General features: G+C 39.4%; 1 protein-coding gene across 1 annotated transcript; it reads left to right on the forward strand.

The window, feature by feature from the left end:
- The first annotated feature begins 204 nt into the window (after positions 1-204).
- On the forward strand, positions 205-18,587 carry PPIL4 (peptidylprolyl isomerase like 4). Its single transcript, XM_054279604.1, has 13 exons — positions 205-288; positions 768-835; positions 922-986; positions 2,765-2,882; positions 4,513-4,655; positions 5,012-5,108; positions 6,508-6,624; positions 7,498-7,622; positions 9,736-9,802; positions 10,650-10,761; positions 12,271-12,367; positions 13,003-13,141; positions 18,314-18,587. Exons 1-13 carry the CDS (start codon positions 219-221, stop codon positions 18,527-18,529), a joined length of 1,434 nt encoding a protein of 477 aa, XP_054135579.1. The 5' UTR covers positions 205-218; the 3' UTR covers positions 18,530-18,587.
- The last annotated feature ends 410 nt before the right edge of the window (positions 18,588-18,997 follow it).

An 18,997-nucleotide genomic window follows, 5' to 3' on the forward strand; every position in this document is an offset into this window, starting at 1 on the left:
AGAACAATCTGTCTGAAAGTATACCGGGATCTTACATATCGAAGAACATCCTGCCTTAACTTTTACACGTTCCACATTTTGCATCACGCGCGCCCTCAGGACTGCGGGGACGGCCCGGCCCGTCCCGCCCCTGAGGGATCCTCCGCGGGGTCCTCCGCGCCGCCAGAGGGCGCCAGCCGGGCTGTGCTGGGCTTTGCCGGGCTGTGCCGTGCGCGGCCATGGCGGTGCTGCTGGAGACCACGGTGGGCGACCTGGTCATCGACCTGTACACGGAGGAGCGGCCCCGCGGTACGAGCCGAGCCCGCCGGCACCGCCTTTCCCCGGCCCTGCCGACACCGGGCTCGCCCCTGAGCCCCCCGGCACCGGCTTTCCCCTTGCGCGGGCGGGTGGCGGCCTCGCTCGGCGCAGAGGCCGGGGGTGCAGTCAGTGCTCACGGCCGCAAATGTAATATCTGTAATATCTGCTAAATCGAAGGGCTACCGTGAGCTTCTTTCTCAAGTGTTTGAAAAGAAACGGGGTGGAGGGGAAGTATGTTTCTGTGTAACCGTGTTTAGGGTTCTTTGAATCGCTGGAGATGGTTTGTAGGAAGGGAGGAAATGTTACGCCTCTTTCTAGCATTTCTCTCATTGTTTATGGGCTGTACCCTCATAAGTCTCGATGCAGTCTGCTCCAAAAACACTTTTCAGCGCGTTAAACTAGGGCTCTGTTATATCCATTCTTATTGTATCTGGAGTTTCCTTTGTAAATGTTGCTATGATTTCTTGCAGCTTGTCTGAATTTCCTGAAGCTCTGCAAAGTCAAATACTACAATTATTGTCTTATTTATAATGTACAGGTGAGTATTCTCAATTCGTTGTTTTTTGGTTGGTTTAAATTCACAAACATGAAAGCAATATCTTATGTGATTCTCCTTTGTGACAGAGGGATTTTATTATACAAACTGGTGACCCCATGGGAACTGGTCGTGGAGGGGAATCCATATTTTGGTAAGTGTTTATGTATAGAAATGATACATAGATATGTGTATGTGTGTATACATATATATATCTTAACAGAGAATTTGTGTAAGGGAGTAGGAGGTCTGGTTAGATTGTCTTCAGCTTTCTTGGGGCAGAATTACTGGTGGGAAATAAAATTGTTGATGTATAAGCTTCCTTGGTTTTCATACTTAGATACCTTTTTAATTTCTATGCTGCCTTTGGCCATTCACTGTTTTTTTTCCTGGACATTGTTCTGTCTCTAACCTTAAAAGTGAAGTTACAGGTAGCAACTTGTACATACTTTTCTGTCTGTTTAAAAGCTGGCAAATAGCTATGTTTGGTAAGAAGAGTATAATGACTAAATACTCTGTAGAAGACAGAATCAATTAGCATTGTAAATAAATTTATTATTATAACAAAATGTACTAAATTGAGCATGAGTGGAGCATAGAGGCAATACTTGATTTCCTCTGTATATAAGAAAGTGATCCCCTTACTTATTTGAGTTTTAGTCATGTTGAATGTTTACAAGTAAATTGCTTTTCCTATTTGTTTGAGAAGTTTTCAGTGGTCAGGGGGACAAGAGTTGAAGGAATCATTCAAACAGCTAGGATGGAGTTAAAGTGCATGTGTTCTGTATGATTCATTTGAAATAGTTATTAAAAGTAGGATTAAAGTTACAGAGCGGAACTAATTACTGGGGAGATGCTGGGGAACACAATTTACAGCAATAAAAGTGTTCAGCTGGAACAGATACAGTGTTTCTAGACTAGTGCTGGCTTTTGTAAGTCAGAGCCTCTTAAATGCAAAACGTGGAGCTCGTGGGTCCATGAATCACCTCTCCAGTGGTCCTGGAAGCAGTGTACCTGTGCTAAGCAGATTAAGTCTAGGTAGGTAAACTCACCAGGCTTGCCTGTCTCTGCACACAAGTAAATTAAGTTTATTTTGATATGATACAAGTCTTCTAAGACTTACTGGTATGGCAAATTGGGAAGTACAGTGTGATGAGAGTGTCAGATCCTGTCTGGCAATAGCATGGAGAAGGTCAATTCGTCTTTTGTACCTGTTTGTTTCTGCTGCAGTCCCTGGAACTGCAGTTTGTGTTCTTGCAGGCAAAGTTTAATTTGAATCCTCTCTTCATAGAGGCTAGCACCTGCTTAGCAGAATGAGTTTAAACACAGCACTGTCCTTACATTTGGGCAAATATGGTTATTGGTCATGCAGCTGTCAGTTTGTGGAATGAGACAAAATAAGTGATAGCAGGGTTAGATAAAAAAAAAAATTAAAAAGAGTGCAACAATTTGCTATATCCTGTATATCCCAAATTACTGTATTCAGTCCTGTCTGTATGATGAACTCATTTTGCACATAGATGTACTGCTTTTCTGTTTTTCTTGGGAGATAAATTTTTCATGTAAATAACTGCATTTTTGCAGTGTGGAATTACTTATTTTTGCAAAACTTACTTAAAATGTATAGTTCCTTCATGCCTCAGAAAAATGCTGCATACTGTACTTAAAAATATATAAGTATACCCTTCCAACCCCCCAAAAAGCCTTTCTCTGGAAATGTCCAGAGAAAAATTTGTTGTTCCTTGTAATATAAACTTTGGAAGTGTACAGGTGCATAAATATGTTCATAAAATACAGGTTTATTTGAAGGCCTAATAGAAATATGAAATGTAAAAAATTTTTGAGATGTTGTTTACAGTTTTAAAATGTTTGATTAGCTCACTTTCAAAAATTCCTTTTTTTGGCAATGTGTTTGTTATAATGTTTTTTTAGTCAACTGTATGGTGATCAAGCCAGATTTTTTGAGGCAGAAAAGGTGCCGAGAATCAAGCACAAGAAGAAGGGAACTGTGTCCATGGTGAACAATGGCAGTGATCAGCATGGATCACAGGTCAGCACTGTGTTAATACTCTGATGTGATTTTGCTAATGTACAAAATGGTCAGGAGAAAAAATTTCTGTAGTTACATGGAAGTGAAAATTAAGGAAACTGAGTTTTGAAATAATGTTGACATTTTCTGGTTATGACTTTGTGTTAGTTTGGAAATTGAAATCATATCACTGTTTTTCCTGTATGGTTACTTGAAAGTGCATTAATAATGCAAGTTTACAGTTTTACCCCAGTGCTGGTATAAAAACAGTTTTTGAAAGTGGTCTGGTTCTGTTTGCTGTTCATGTGCACAAAGATTTAGTGGAAGGTAATTATTGTTACTTATTTTGTAGGGGTTTTTTTGTTTTTAAAGCTCATAGAACAGTATTATTTCTGAATTATTATTATTTTAGGTGCATTGTCACTTGCGGGAATTAAAATGCCTTGCTTTTAATATCCATATATTTTAATTTTTAAAAAGAGGGATTTTTATTAATCAAAGAACAATTTTTTAAAAAGTAGGGTTTAATTCGAGCTAGACCTTGTAAAATACACAGGTAATTATGGTGCTTCCCTGCATTTTATGTATAAAATGGCATGGTTGGGGTATTTAGGAAAAAGAGATTACAATAGTATTTGTATTTAATATACAGCCTGCTAGTGTATATGCAGGCATGTGGGAATGAATGCTGATCCCAGGAACGTTATTCCATTTTTTTCCTTGGGAAAGAAAAATTCCAGAAAGGAACTACATGGAGTTGCCTTACAAGTATAGTGTAGCTTACTGTAACCTTTACCAACTACTAACCAATCTTCACTGTGTTGTAGAGAGAATGAGGAGTGGGATGTTACCAGTCAGACTGTAAGGTGTGGGTGCAGCAGTTGTGTCCTGTTATTTGTGCATATCTGCCTCTTCCTCCCTCTTCCATTGCCAAATGCTCTCTATAATTTGTTACTGAATTCTCAGCTGGTATCAGTCTTCATAGTTTCAGTTTTGCCTTAAGGTGAAAGATCTGATTTGTTGTAAGATACTTTCTGGTACCAGTTCAAGTTGATCTAAGTCAGTGTGTGCTAGTTCTTCTCTCAATGCTGCTGCATACTGTTTTTCAGGAGATGGGGTTTGTGGGAAGAAAGGAAAAAAGTGTGGATAGAATGGGTAAAGATAGTAGGTAAAAGTAGTACTATGGGAGTTAGGTAAAGATAGTAGAGGGAGTTTCTGCCAAATTTATGAAAAAGTACCTGCCAAATGCTGCTTGGTGAGCAGGTGATTTGAGCTCAGCTCACAAGGGGTAGCCTTGCTCTTCCTGTCCTCCCTTTCATCAGCTGTGATGCCAGTGACAGCCTTTGCTGGTCTTGCTCAGCTGCCCTGCCCAGCAGAGATCTCTCTGCTCCTCCAGTGCCCTTGTGCCCAATTACCAGTTCACAGAAGGATCCTGTGAGCTGCACCCACAGGCTCCTCACAGGGAGATTGCCTCAGGCAATGGCTGTGAGCTGTACGTTGGCTCACCATATTCCCAGAGCAATCTTCTACAAAAAATGGGAAGATGGTTTTTTTTCCCCACTGAATTCAGTGAGAGTGTGTTAAGATTTAAAAAAAAGTACAACCTGAATTTTTCTGTTTACTGTTTCTAGTTTTGTATCTTCTTTTGTAGTTCCTCATTACCACAGGGGAAAACCTGGATTACCTTGATGGTGTGCATACAGTATTTGGAGAAGTGACGGAAGGCATGGATGTGTTGAAGACAATTAATGAAACCTTTGTAGATAAGGATTTTATCCCATATCAAGATATCAGGTGTGACTGCTTTTAACTTTGCTTTTTGAGGAATACATTGGTGTTGAATGAATTTACTTCTTTTGGAAACTAGATGAGTATCATGATGTCAGGTGACCTGTGTGTGCTATCTTAAATCCTTTTTATTCCCCCAGTATTAGTGGCAAAATCAACAAGTACTAAATAAACAAGTATGTACAAAAATATTTAGCCATGTTGCCCTTCCAAAAGCATCAGTGCTAGAATTTCCAAGCACACAGGATATTTGGCTCTTTGGGATGCAACTGAGATTTAGTGGGGCTGGTCTGCTGTTAGTTGGGTAAACCAAGTTTTACTTGCATGTAACCAATGCTGGTCTTGACTTTGTTTTCTCTAAGGATAAATCATACAGTAATTTTAGATGATCCCTTTGATGACCCACCTGGGCTGTGTGTTCCTGATCGCTCACCAGAACCTACAAAGGAGCAGCTCGATGTGAGTGTTCGCAACAGGAAAAGTTGGAAGAAATAATTTTAAAAGTTTATCTCAATTAGTGTCCAGCACAGATTTGGCCAAAATAAGAAATCAGTCTTCAAGATTTTGTGTCTCAAATCTGTGTCCTAAGAGAGCTACACATTTTTTCATGCAGGAGGTGTTCTACTGTGCCAGCTTGAGTTCTGATATGTCAAATGCTTGTCAGTTATTTGGGGCTACTGCTGTGTTTAATCAAATACAGCTCCTTAACCTTTCAAGAGAAGGATTAAAGCCTGACTTGGATGCTCTCCCCTGTGGCTCCAGTGGAGTTGTGTTTGAAAGCTGTATTTTAGGTTTCTATTTACAGTGTAGATAAGCAGAACATTCAGAATATTCAACACTAGTATTACTGATTTTCTGTATACTCTGGTAGAAGACAAAATATAACTAACATTTATTAATATTAAAATGGTCACTATTGTTTTCCTTTTAAATGTGAATAGGTTGTGTTTCAGTGGAAATAATCTTGGTCATTCTTGAGTTATATGTGCAGGCACACATACTACTCTGGGCTATTTGTTCAAACAGAAAGAATTTTATGAAAATAATTACAGTTATTAATAATTTACTCATAGTATGCAGTTAGAGAAATTGCTTGTGAGATTATTCCCTTGTATGGAAACAGTTGTTTCTAGTAAAGAATTAATTAGCTAGAGAAAATATTGTTTGTTTTTAACCTTAATAATACAATTATAAGATTGAAATTGGGGTTTCATAGTATGTGTACACAGTGGTTGATCTCTGATGTACCTTCAGCTATGTTAAGAGTAAGGTATTTAGTAGCTCACTGCCAGCAGCATAGAGATGTGAAGACTTGTACTGAGTTTTTTTCGCTCATAGCCTGTCTGAGGATAGGCATATCCTCCCCTTTTAGCATAGAAATGTCTGTAAAAATAATAAACCTCAAGTCCTGCCTAGGTATAATGTATAAAAACAAAATTATTATTGTGCTATGCTCTATTTAATGTCTTGCTAGACACAACAAATATTTGCAGTGTTCCTTACCTTCATTTGTGGCAGGAGTTACCTGGATGAGTTGACACTTGTGGTGAGCTTTTGAGTGGGTGGGTATATAGAAAAGAATTTAGAATACCTCACTGAATATGGTTTAGACTAGTCAGAGAACTTCAGAAATAATTCACAGTGCCTGAAATATGAGGATAACATCTTATCCTTTTTTTCTTTTGTTCTAGTCTAAGTGGGAAGGACAGAATGAAAGCCCAGTTCTGCAGACATACAGTGCTTAAGCGTGTTTTGTGTCTTGAGGGATGAGGGAAGAGGTTGTCCAAGTAATAGTTGGAAAATGAGAGAGTTTTTGGCCATGGTTTGGTAATAAATATCCTTTTCCTTCATTTTTCAGAGTGGCAGAATAGGAGCAGATGAAGAAATTGATGACATGAAAGGACGGACTGCAGATGAAATAGAAGAAGTTCAGGCAGAAAAAGAAGCAAAAACTCGTGCAATTCTTTTGGAAATGGTGAACATCTTTCTCTATTTACCTTTTAGATCTTATTCCTCTGTGTGTGTGCATGCTCTAAAGTCTAGGAGGGTGTGTACCATTTATCTTGAAATTACCTATCTGGTGATGATGTCGTGTTTCAGAATCTGCTATTAAATATCTCTTTTACAATGAAAGGATTAAGCATGAGCACTCATGTTGTGGTTTTCTGATAAAACCAGTGATAGTTCATTGTCAGAGTGGCCAGTGGAGGCTTTCTAAAAACTTGCTAGAAATTCATCCAATTAAAAAAATGTAACAGATATAGTATGCTGCTGGAATACCTGCAGTCCTGGAAAAGGTTCAGCATGTGTGGGAGAGAGCTGAGCTAATTTGTAACGAACTCCTCTCAGTGATAAACTCTGTATTGTAAACAGGCTTTGAAGTCCTTTTTTTTTTAAAGAAAAAAAAGGAATTAAAATATACACCCTTGAAAGATTAGTGAATCCATCTCTCTTCCTTACAACTACCAAATTCAAATTTATGGTGAACAGTTTGCTGCAGAGACTTATTCCAAGATCAAGCCAGATCTGGCCAGTGTTGCAGAAGATTTGCAGGGACAGAAAGGGTGCACTTGCACCTTTTGGAACTGTTTTTATCCTAAGACCAGAAAAAGCAAAGTAGAACGTATTTGTGAACTTTCATGAATTCCAGCAGTGGAATTGCAAATAAATAATAAATTTTAGGTGCTATAGAAAACACTTTTTTCTGTGACACTGAATAGCAAAAATATTTAATAAAGTTTTGATTTTGTGATAGGAATGTGAGATCACACAAAAAATGTGTTCCCAGTGTGCTGTACTACCTACTGAGAGCTTTAGGCCAAAGTGATGTCTTCTTTCTGTATCCCAGGTTGGAGACTTGCCAGATGCAGACATCAAGCCGCCAGAAAATGTGCTTTTTGTTTGTAAACTGAATCCTGTGACCACTGGTGAAGACCTGGAGATAATATTTTCACGATTTGGTCCCATTAAAAGGTAATTATAAAAGAGAAAACTTTCTTTGTTGAAATTGAACTTGATTCCTCCCAGTCTGTTTAAGTTTGGCTGTAAAGGAGTAGTCTGGTGTCTCAGGAAATTTATGCTCTGTTTGGATAGAGACCACAACAATGGGGATACAAAGGCAGATCTAGCTGGATAAATATCCAGCCCCAGGAGTGGTTTTAAGGGAAGCCTAAGGAAGTGTAGGAACCAAGAAGGTGTGTAACACTTCTCTTTGCCCCCGTCCTCTCACTCCCTTCAGCAGTTTTTATGTCAGATGCTCAATGAGCTGGATAGAGTCTCTGGGATTTTCTTTCCTGTGGGAGTATGTGTGGTTTGGGATAAAGCACCAAACATCTGTGGTGTCTGATACACTTCTTGTAAGGTGTTCCTCATTCCTGCTGCCCTTCTCAGTTTTGACCTTGGCTTCTAGTAGTTTCAGCTGATTCCTCCTTGTACTGCTATCAAAAGACCGGATGGGCAGTGAAATCTGCTTTCCTACACTCCTCTATCCTACACCCCAAAGTTATTTTTTTTCCTTGCCAAGAGAACTAACCTGCATATTAATGCTTCTTCATAGTACAGACTTAATTTCCTTGTTTCGCTTTTCTTGTCCTTTTCCTGTTCTTTTGTTTTCATCTCAAGATGACAGAACCCGAACTGCACACAGTTTTGAGGAAATTACAGATTTATAGTGGAACAGTTTTGTTCTCTGTTTTACTCTTAACTCCTTTTCTAGTGAATGCTAGTTGTTTTTTTCATTGGGGTTTTTTTACAATATACAGTTACGGTTCAACCCATGCTTATCTCGCTGCATGTTTATCGATGCAGAGATGTTCCTTATACCCTTTCTGCTTACCTTCCCCAAAAGCTTTTGGTGTAGGAGTTTGTTAGAATTTGCAGAGGGATTTCAAAAGACTTCATGGAATGGATCATCATCATCATCACTACACATGAGCATATTGACTCTGTTAGAGCATTTCATTTAAGTTTATTCAGGCGGTCTGATGTAGGCCCTGTGTATTCAGATGGATGCTAACTTTGTTCTGCTTGGAGTTTCTAGCAGTTTGTGCAGTACTGGCACACATGTCTGCAGGCTTCCAGATCCTAAACTACACTGTCTGTGTGTGTGAGGGAAATTTGTGTTGTGTGCTACTCATACTACTCCAGTGTGATTTCTCTATGCTGTAAGGATTTCTAATTTTTTGTATCTCTGTTAGAGTTGTCACTCTTCTGCAGTCCTTCCACTTTCAGAGAACAGAGAGGTTCTCTGAATAATCCATGATCCACAAAATCATTCTGCCCTCTGCTGCTAGGAATTCCTGTAGCTTGTCTCAATAGTCTTATGGTCTACTTTTTTTTCTTTTCCCTCCCAGATTTTTTTTCTTTCATCTTGATCATCTTTTGATTCTGGATCCTGATTTGTCACTTCCTTTCTACATGTCTCACATTATTCTCACCTTAATGCCACATATCCTGCCCTTGTTGTCTGCATGCCCTCCTCCAGCATCCTGTAGTCAGAATTACATCCAGTACAAGAGTTGTGCAATACTGGTACAATACTATATTCTTCCCATTTTGCACTATATACTCAATACTTTCAGGCTTCTTATTTTTGCCCAGTGACCTGCATGATAAAAAGTTGGGCTGCTGAAGAGGTGCTTGCTAAGAAGAGAAAGTTTGTCACAGGATGTTTGTTTAAACTTTTGCTTAAAATGACAGAGAAAACAGAATGTGGGATTTCTGGTCTTGCATTAGTGAAATGCAAAAAATTAGAAACAAACAGTAATGTTGGAAAATATATTTTGTTTCATTGATTAGAAATTCATCTATAGTTTTGTGCTTCATGGTAACCACGTGTGAGTTCAGTGTAGTTGCTCAAAGCAATGTTTTTTGCTTTGAAAAAAGCAAAAATGCAATCATGCATTTTTTTCTTGCAATAGGGGATCTCAGAATCAAGTGTTTTAATACCTTCAAGGTGTTTAGGTTTTGTGGATTGGGGTTTTTTGGGTTATTTTTTTAACTTACTTGTCCTTTTAAGCAGTGCTTTCCTACCCTACATTTTTTGCTCCAACAGTGTTGACATTTTAATTTCCTATCATTTTTTCAGTTGTGAAGTGATCCGAGACTGGAAGACTGGTGAATCTCTTTGTTATGCTTTCATTGAGTTTGAAAAGGTATGGGTTTTAGGTATGAACTGTATGTAGATCCTGCTTGTAAAAGCCCCTTTTTGGTATACTTCTATCTAGGAAAAACACTGACATCTTCAAGTGTGGAATAGCTAGTATTTTCTCTTACTGAGAGAAATTATAACTTGGTTATAGAAGTTGTAGGTCCTAAATGAGTCAATATGCAAGTCTGTCTCTGTTTGAGCTGCCAGTACAAAAATGTGCTTAGACTGTCTTGAAACCAGTGGGAGGGGATCAGGCCCTTTTTTCCCCCAAAGTGCATTAAGTCTTGGAAGAGTTGAAGAAAGGAATGCTAGGAGCATGCAGCATACAGAAAGGAGGGTGTATGGAATAAGATGGATCTATGTTTTCAGTGGTTTTCTTTTCTGGGCTTGTAAATGATGCCCACTGTATCAACACACTGCCCTTACTGTGAGATGGATGGCAGTAGCTCTCTTGGTGCTGGGTAGCTTTATGTGTCCTGCTGTCTCTCATCTGTGAGGGCAACACTGAAAAATGGTCTCACTTTCCTTTAGACTATTTATGTAGTTCAAATGGAACTTCTATCAGTTGTTGTTTTCCTTTTTTTTCCCCGAGTGTGTTACATGTGCCAGATATGTAGCTGAATGGGCAATTTTTTAAATACTGAAATGAGCTGAAGAATTGGGAATTGAAATGCTGATAGTCAGAGAAAGCATAACTATTTCTTTTGAAATGGTACAATTCAAGAACTATGGTGCTTTAGGCAATTTCAGAAAGAAATGTATGCCACTAAGCAGTTGAATTTCTGTTTGAGCTTTTCTGTGAATATTCCTATGAAATAATCATGACTCAAGATTTTCCTGGTTTATATCAGGAGGAAGACTGTGAGAAAGCCTACTTCAAAATGGACAATGTGCTGATTGATGACAGACGGATACATGTGGATTTTAGCCAGTCTGTTGCAAAGATTAAATGGAAGGGAAAAGGTAGGTATATTTGCAATTCTTTGATCCTCATAACTTAACAAGCCATGACTTCTAATCTAAGCATTATATAAAGAGTTAGGAGTTTAAATCATCTCATCTTCAGGCATATAAATGTTTCTGGTACTGTAATAAATAGAGCCAACACAGTTGTTAGTTCTTCCCTTCATTTGTTTCATTAGAAAAAGTAGAAGGGCTTCTTACTGTTACATGAACATTGCATTGCCACTGATCACCTTTTTGGCCAATGTCATTTTGCCACTAAACATTTTTTTCGTCTCAAATTTTGGACATGATTTTTTTGATATATATTACTTACTAGCAAAATAATATGCCAACACATTGTTATTTTCTAGTTTCTTTATTCACTGTATGACAGGTGCATACAAGAAAAAGTCAGTATTGGGGCCAGGGATTTCTGCTCTTCACCCCCTGTAGGTCAGATGTACTGCATGACAGATTGTATGTTACAAAAACCCAGTTTCAGGTGTTTGAGGATATTTTGGGAGGAAAAGGGTGGTGGAAGAAGTGGATGCAGTGGTTATTTGAATACTAGGGGCATGAGCAGAACACTGGACTTGGAGAGATGTCTGTGCATTGCATTGGTGACATTCTTGTGTGTGGTCTTCTGAAAATGCAGTCAGGCCTCAGTTGTTGGTGTGCAGTTTCTTCAGGTAGGGTTGTGGCCATGAACACAGAGATGCTGGAACCTGTCCTGCCCAGAGCTGAGATGACTCTATTCTGTCTATACCAGGTGCTGTAGTGCATCCTGTATTGACTGGCTGCGTGGGAAACTTTACCTGGTGTCTAAGTTGTCCAAAATATTGGAAAGCTAACTGTATTGTCATCTCGTGCTTACATGTTACCCCAAAATGACCTTCCACCCTCGCGGCGGTTTCTGGCCTGGCCAGCGAGTGTTGCAGTTCTGAGCGTGGCCGTGAGAGGGCAGCACGCTGCCGCGGTTCGTTGATCCGCGCATTGGTGCTTCCGTGAATGGAAGCTGAAATCCATCGTGTTCCTCTTTAAATCTGGACGTGAACCGTTTTAGTCATAGTCTTCCGCTTGAATTCTTGAGCTGTAGCTGTCTCAGAGGTTTCCCTCCGTGCAGACCAGAGCAAAAAAATCATTTAATAATGAGAACAGTCTGTGGACTTTCAGGGTAACACAATTTTAAGCAGTGTGATATAGGACCTGTAATAGAAGTGAGACTGAGCCACTTGCTGAATCCTGCTTTGTGATCCTCTTTATGTGTTGTCTCCACTGGACGTGAATGAGCAGAAAGCTCGGTGTTGTTTAATGGAATCTGCAAGCAAGAGAAGGACAGAACATCCCAACTTGTCCTACTCTTTTCTACTCTGTTATGCAGATGTCAGTGTTTCTGTAACTGTATCCTGCTCTGGAGCTCTCCGTGGTTATAAAGAGCCCCTAAATCATCATCAGAATTTAATGAGAGTTGTGGGTGTTGGTTGTGTCTGTGGTTAGAGTGAAATGAACATTTTTTTTTGTGGACAGGTGGGCAGTATACCAAAGAAGATTTCAAGGACTATGAGAAAGACCGTGACAAACCTTCAAAATTTGCTCTGAAAGAAAAGGTTAAACCAAAGCAAGAGTATCCTTTTCTTTTCAAAGGTACTTTTTGAATTAAGTAGAATTTATGAAAACAGCCTGGGAAAAGCCTTCTTATTTTTAAAGACTGCCAAATGGATGTTTGCCTTCTAGCTCATATTACCATTTGATGTTTGAGATGGCATTTAATATTTTGTGGTTTTCACTTTGAATTTAGTCAAATCAAAATGTGCTGTTTCACTTCCATGTTGTGTGCAGGTAAATAATCCTAGTCCACAGCCCTGGAATGACATATGGCATAACAGAGTTCCCAAGTAATTTCAGAGAGGACCTTCTGCCTCCGAAATGAGGCCATTCTAGTATTAATATTAAACCATTCTCTAAGATTATACTTGCTTGTGATAAGCAAGAGAGAAAACACCATAGGTTGTTCAGATATCCCCAGGTAGATAAGAAAGGAGAATGCAGCCTGGCTGTATTGTTTAACAGGACAGACTTCAGTGATTTTAGCACAGCTGATTTTTTTTTCAGTGTGTACAACTGTGTTCTGCCTGAAATACGTGTTAAGTCTTGGTAAATGCTTGTTAGATAAACAGGGATTGGTTTGCTTCCTGGGCTGTTGTGTTCTGCTCCTTACTGATATTGGGAAACAGATCTGTCCTTAACCAGCACCATCAGTGCCAAGTATGACCTTGTGCTGGATGAGGATGTAGAAGAGTCTCACACAAGTCAGTCACACTTGGCTAAAAAACAGAAAAAGAAAAAGCACCACCACTCTGAAGATGAAGATGATGACAAAAGGACCAAAAAATCTAAGGTACTTGACTCTTCATGCATTAACTTTATACCTGTTCATTGTTTTCCTCATAAAAGAAGCCAGGAAGAAAGTGTGATATTGGATAAGGACACAGCGTGCAAAGTCCTGTGTAACATACAGCAGCTGTAAACCTGCAGAAGGCTGATGTTAATATTTGATTATGAAAGAGAGTTTCCTCATGAACTTTTGTAGCTTGGCAGGTCTAGATGATTTTTTGCCAAAGCATCCTGAAGAGGCAATGTAGCCTCTCATAAAGTAGGGGATCTTCAGCACTTTGAACCTGTTGTTCATGTATTCCTAGTCATAAAGTAGTAGTTAATTGTATTTCACAACTGTAAACTATGTTTCATTTTCTTGCCAGACCATAATATGTTGGGTTTTTCCTGTGTGGAGTTGGGAGCACAATCTCTTTACATTATTTTTTTTGTATTTGTCTTTAAATGCTTTAAGTGTAAAAATCTGCATGTAGGTTTGCTTGCATCTGGAATGTGCAAGCCTGTGGGGCTGTGGAGGACAGCACCAGGAGACAGCAATTCTGTCATTCATTAGTTCCACTGCAGCCTGTCAGGACAGCATTCCCACATTTCTGAGAGCTTGGGATGCTGAAGATAAGGTGTTTTGTGGAAACGAATTCTGCAGTGAGAAAGTGGAGTGTTAACCACCACTGAAGTGAACATTAGGAAGAATTGAGCTAAACTGGAAAAGAATCCAAACCCCAGTATTTTTACAGTGCAAGCTTTATGAGTGAGAACAAAGCTGTCTCTAGCAACTTTGCAGAAAGTGAAAAAGTTTCAGCTGCAGCAAATAAGGCTGTTGTCCCATCCTCAGTTTTGAGCACTGATGAAAGTTTTGGGTACACAAGGCATACATTATTCTGTTCTTATACATCTTGTACATCTGTTCTTATACTTCTTGCTGAAGTGCTTGAAAATTATTTTTCTCATGAACATCAGCAATTAAAATCTTTCAGTGCCAGCAGTGAGCCCTATTGCTCATTCATGGACCCAGGTTTTTTTGTCACTGCACTAATTCAGTCAGGTTCCTTTGAGTGGAGGGGAGAGGCTTGTTCAGGTAAGTAAAGTCCTGGCTGCAGTGTGTGCATACAGGAGGTGTGGACTAATGTTGGTTTAGAATTTCTCCTGTCTGTTTGGCTGATGGAAACTGTTGCTTTAGACTTCTTGACACAGGTATTTTTGGTGGCAGTCTTTGTTCCTGATGGTTCAGGAGTTACACCCATGGAGCTGGCCTGTCATGCATTATCAGCAGAGCACATTTCAAAATCATTTAGAAGCCTTTACCCCTGCAGGTGGCACAACTGCTGGCAGCAGTAGGTTTTTAACATCTAATTGTTCTAATTGTTATAAATGGATTGTGAGACTTCATAGCACAGAAACATGAATGAGAACAGAGGGATTTTTGGTGCTATTTTCAAGTTCTGGAATAGAACATATTCTAATGCTTGTCTGTGTGATCTCCTCTGTGTTTACGTGCATCTTTTTGTGATTTAGTCACCTGCTCCTGATGTGGTTTGTTCTTGTAATCTGCTGCTGCTGGGTTCTGGTATCTTCTTTCCCACAGCTTTCTTCTCTCTTAGTCACCTTTACCCATTTTGCTGTAAGTAGTTCAGCTTTCTTATGCCCAGAATCACAGATGGAGGCTCACGTCTATTCTCTGATGGCAAGCATCATAGTTCCCTCTTGGAGCTGTGAAAATTAATTTCTGGGAAGAATTTTTCTCTCTGCATTTGAATATCCTTGTTAGTGTGTACTGTACAGTAGGCACGTACTGAGCAGTGTTTACTCAGTCTCACACAGACTCAGTATTTTGGGCATGGCCTCTCTAGTGAAATCTGCAGCTAGCTTAGGTGACAAATCCTGCTTAGCATATACAAATTTTAATTTTGTTTTGTTTTTTACTATTCATACTTTGGGTATAATATGTGAAACTAAGGGGAGGCAGGCATGTTCCTGAGGTGGAATATATTCAGGGGGAATGTTGAGTCCAACACAAAGCATAACAGCATGGAAACTTTTTAAGGAATAGTAGTATTTTTAATATAGGCAAACAAAACATTCTTCCTTTACCCTATTTTGTAAATCACTGAATGTATTTGAGGTAAGAACTTTAAAATAAAAAAGCAGCAGACCTTCCACAACTCATCAGCCAAAGACCACAGTAGCCATGCTTCATACAGAAACTTCCACCATGAGTCCACAGTGTGGCAGAGATTTTAATTAAGAGAGATATGGGGCTTATAATGGGAAGTTCTGGCAACTGGAGCTGCAGTTTGTGTTATCAGCTCTAGCTATGACTTGAAGGGGTTTTATTTTCTCAATAGTTTCCATGATGTTGAGTTGTTTTTCTGTTCTCTTGCTGGTGTTACTTTTTTTCTTTAGTATATTTTGACTCATCCTTTTCTTCGTCTGACACCCATTTCCTGAATCTTCAGCCTGTGTGTTGATGTTTCAAGAATATATTTTTGAGTCTTGTGCTGTTTGACTTCATCACAGTGGGTAGAAGAGGTAGGGTGCTGTGGCTTGCTTTTAGTAAGTAACAGGATGTGGGTCTGGGGCAGGAGGGTGGACTGCCATGTGGGTTTGTGGATAGGATTTGCTAGAGTATTTTTGAACACAGGACATGCTTCTGCCTGAGATCTGTATTATGACTTTGTTTGCCTTCCAGTTTTCTGGCTTTTCCTGGATTTTATTTTTTAAGAGAGCTGGATCTGTGAGGTAGTATGGCCTATCCAATAGATTTTTGCAAGACATAGGGACTTCCCAATTTCAGATTGCTGTAGTGCATGGTTTTGGCAGAGGCACTGATTTTTCTGGTTTTGATTTCCTGCTTTTACTGCTTATTGGACACTGTTCCCTTCATATTCAGGGTCAGGTTTTATCAAAATCTCCCTCCAAAAAAGGCTCTCTCTATTTGTTTGCTCCTTTTAACCTTTAACTACTGTGTTTAATGTATGTAAGAGGTGGCATATGCATTTTACTTCCATGGCCAGGATATTTCTTGCTATTTCACCTGGGACTGCTGTTTAGTCAAATATTACTTTTGGCAAAATCAGCCATGAACTTCCAGAGAAGCATCTTTCCCTCTTTCCTTATTTCCTTCCTTGTGTGTGCTCCAGCACAGTGCTGGATTAAGAATTGGGGTGATCATCACTTACTCAGTGACTGATGAGAGGCTGTGATCCTGCATTGAGAAATACAAATTTCAGCAGTAAGAGAGAGCCTGCTTTTAAGTATGAATCTTTTTCTTCCTCTTCCAAGAGAGCGTGTTTTTGACTTTTGGGCTTAAAAATTTGGTTTCAAAATACCATTATTTTTAGTAATTTAGTTTTAGTAATTTTAGTTTCAGTAGTTTTAGTAATTTAGTGTGTTTTAAAAATTGACCTTTTTCCACACCAAAGACTTTAAAATGAAAAATCTTATAAAAGGAGAAATGTATCTTATGCTGGCAAGAAATAAAGATGCCATTCATTCTAGTAATTCAAATTTCACTTTTTTTCCTTTACATTGTGATCATATTAGGTACTGTGGTGACCTTGTTGTGTCACTTTCAGACTTGCCCTGAAGACCTGTACCTTAAATGCTTTTGTGAAGGTCACTGTTGGCATTTAACACAATGCTTGTATGACTCTGATCCTTTCAGCAAGTTGTCCTTTTCTGTGGCATCCAACAAGGGCCGTTTGTCTGTAGTTTGAAATGTTCACTAACCTGTTCCCTGCCCCCCTTGGCCAGTAGCCTTGTCTCCAGTGTTTACTTGGTGGATTGTCCAGCTGAGTCTGCCCTGCTTTTCTCCTGTTTCTCCCATGTGCTGGGAGGAAACTCCAGCAACAAACCAGTTAGAAGGCAGCCATACACCAAGCCCACCATTTGGTTTTCTGGCCAATATTTTTTGTCTTGTTCCTGTCTACCCCTCCACTAGCATGTCCATTGTCTGATGTTTACCCAGGCCTTGTCACAGAGGGGCTTGAAACCTCTTGGCTTTTTCAAACATATGGAGAGTGAGGCCTTTGGGCACAAGAGTATGGCTGTGCATCATTTTGAGAGTGGATAGACAAAGCTCTTACAAGTAGCTGGAAGCATCATTGAGACACTTTGGTGGATCCAGATTTTAAAATCTGTACTGAAATAAAGCACAGTAAAGATGTGGAATAGGCATTTAGCCACCAGTGAGATTACTGTACCCAGCAGCAGCAGAATGTTTTTGTTACAGGTCAAACCTGTGATTATTCGTGTGTCTGTTCATCCAGAGGGTTTGTGTTGCTTATTGTAACCCTAATACTTTCAGCATTATCAGTGTCATTCTAAAGGTGGTGTTTGCTCTGGGAACCACCCCACTCACTGGCTTCCTGCATAAAATCTCTGGTTAAAGTAGAGTTTTTTCACCATTCTTTTAAATAAATGAAGTTTTCTTGTTGGTACATGGAGTGTAGGTTTTAACCATACAATTGTGAAGGCTGCTGTCATGGTATATCCTTAGAAAAATAATATCTGAAATGAGGAAAGAAATGCTGTGTGATTTAATGCAGACGTTCTTCTTAACGCATATTGGTCTGTGCTTATCAGTATTAGTATTATTAAAACCCCATGAAATTGTATCTCTCTGTTAGCACATACAGTGATATGAAACTGTCAGCTTGTTCATTTTGCTGAAGCCTAGAATTTAGGCCATTAAGAATTATTACAGGTAGATCTTAAAATATATTATGCATCTGCAGAGCACTGGAATGCCTGTGGGGCTTGAACCAAAACTTAATGGAAATATTTGCATTGCTTAGGTAAAAAAATTAGAAATCCAAATCTAGCTTACAGACATGTTTGATGCTTGTGAAGAGTTGAATAATATCCATCTGAATGGAATCCCTGATATAACCAGTTTTGCTAAAGCTCCTTAGGCAGTACAAGAAGCATGCCTGACAGCCATGCTTTTTTCCACAAAACACTGACAGAAACTTACTTGTAAACTTACTTTCTTCAGATGGTTTCAGGGGGGTATTTTTGTGTTACCTTCTTCAAATCATCGTGGATGTGAATCTCTTTAAGGTACTACCAGCTGTAACTAAGGAACCTGCCATGCTCAACTTTTCTCCAGTTCACTTTGTGCCTCTGTGTGTTTTCCCCTCTTGTTTGTAACTGCATTTGTGTCCAATTCCCTTGGCAGGACTCTGAGAGGAAGCACGAAGAGCGCTGCAGGGAGAGGACCAAGGGTGAGAAGAGGGACAGGCACCGGAGCCGCAGCCGCTCTCAGGACAGAGATTACAGCAGGCAAAAAGACAAATACAGAGAAGACAGCCGAGTAAGAGACTGGGATAAAAAAGCAGACAGAAGCAGAAGTCCTAAGAAATCAAAAGACAAAGAGAGGTCCAAGTACAGATGAAGGACAAGGAAAATATGGAAGGGAACTAAAATAATAAATTCAACTTTTTTCTTTAGTGTTAGTGTTTTTTCTGTAATACTTACTGTAGTGTCTGACTGCAATATGCAGGAAGATTTTACAGCTTGATACCTTTCATTGGAACATGATCTGCTAATTCTAAAATTCAAGATGAATCACTGCAAATTGTTCTGCCCTGGAGTGCCTGTGCCTGGACAGAGTATTTCAATGGACTGTGAAGAAAGATAACTTCTTACTGATTCTCTGGGAACACTGATATTTAAGGAACATAATCAGCTGAAACTATCCTGTGGCAGAAAATTCTGACTAGGCAGGCCAGATGGGATGGCTGTAATCTCCAGACCTAAGCTGAGCAGGGGTACTGAGGGTATTTAATACAGGAATGTGCTTTCCAGCAGCATCTGCCCTGTCTTTGCTTTGGTAAAAACAAAGCTGGAGTCTAACATCTTT

This window comes from Melozone crissalis, unplaced genomic scaffold, assembly GCF_028551555.1.
Source record: "Melozone crissalis strain CALT ecotype California unplaced genomic scaffold, PUWL_Pcris_2 ptg000027l_1, whole genome shotgun sequence".
Taxonomy (NCBI): domain Eukaryota; kingdom Metazoa; phylum Chordata; class Aves; order Passeriformes; family Passerellidae; genus Melozone; species Melozone crissalis.

What these genes read in the sequence shown, in the direction of transcription:
- PPIL4 (XM_054279604.1), top strand. Translation starts at nt 219, where the DNA reads ATGGCGGTGCTGCTGGAGACCACGGTGGGCGACCTGGTCATCGACCTG. An exon ending in GTGATCAGCATGGATCACAG is followed by an intron (nt 2,883 to 4,512) that starts GTCAGCACTGTG and finishes CTTCTTTTGTAG; the next exon opens with TTCCTCATTACCACAGGGGA. An exon ending in CTTTCATTGAGTTTGAAAAG is followed by an intron (nt 9,803 to 10,649) that starts GTATGGGTTTTA and finishes GGTTTATATCAG; the next exon opens with GAGGAAGACTGTGAGAAAGC.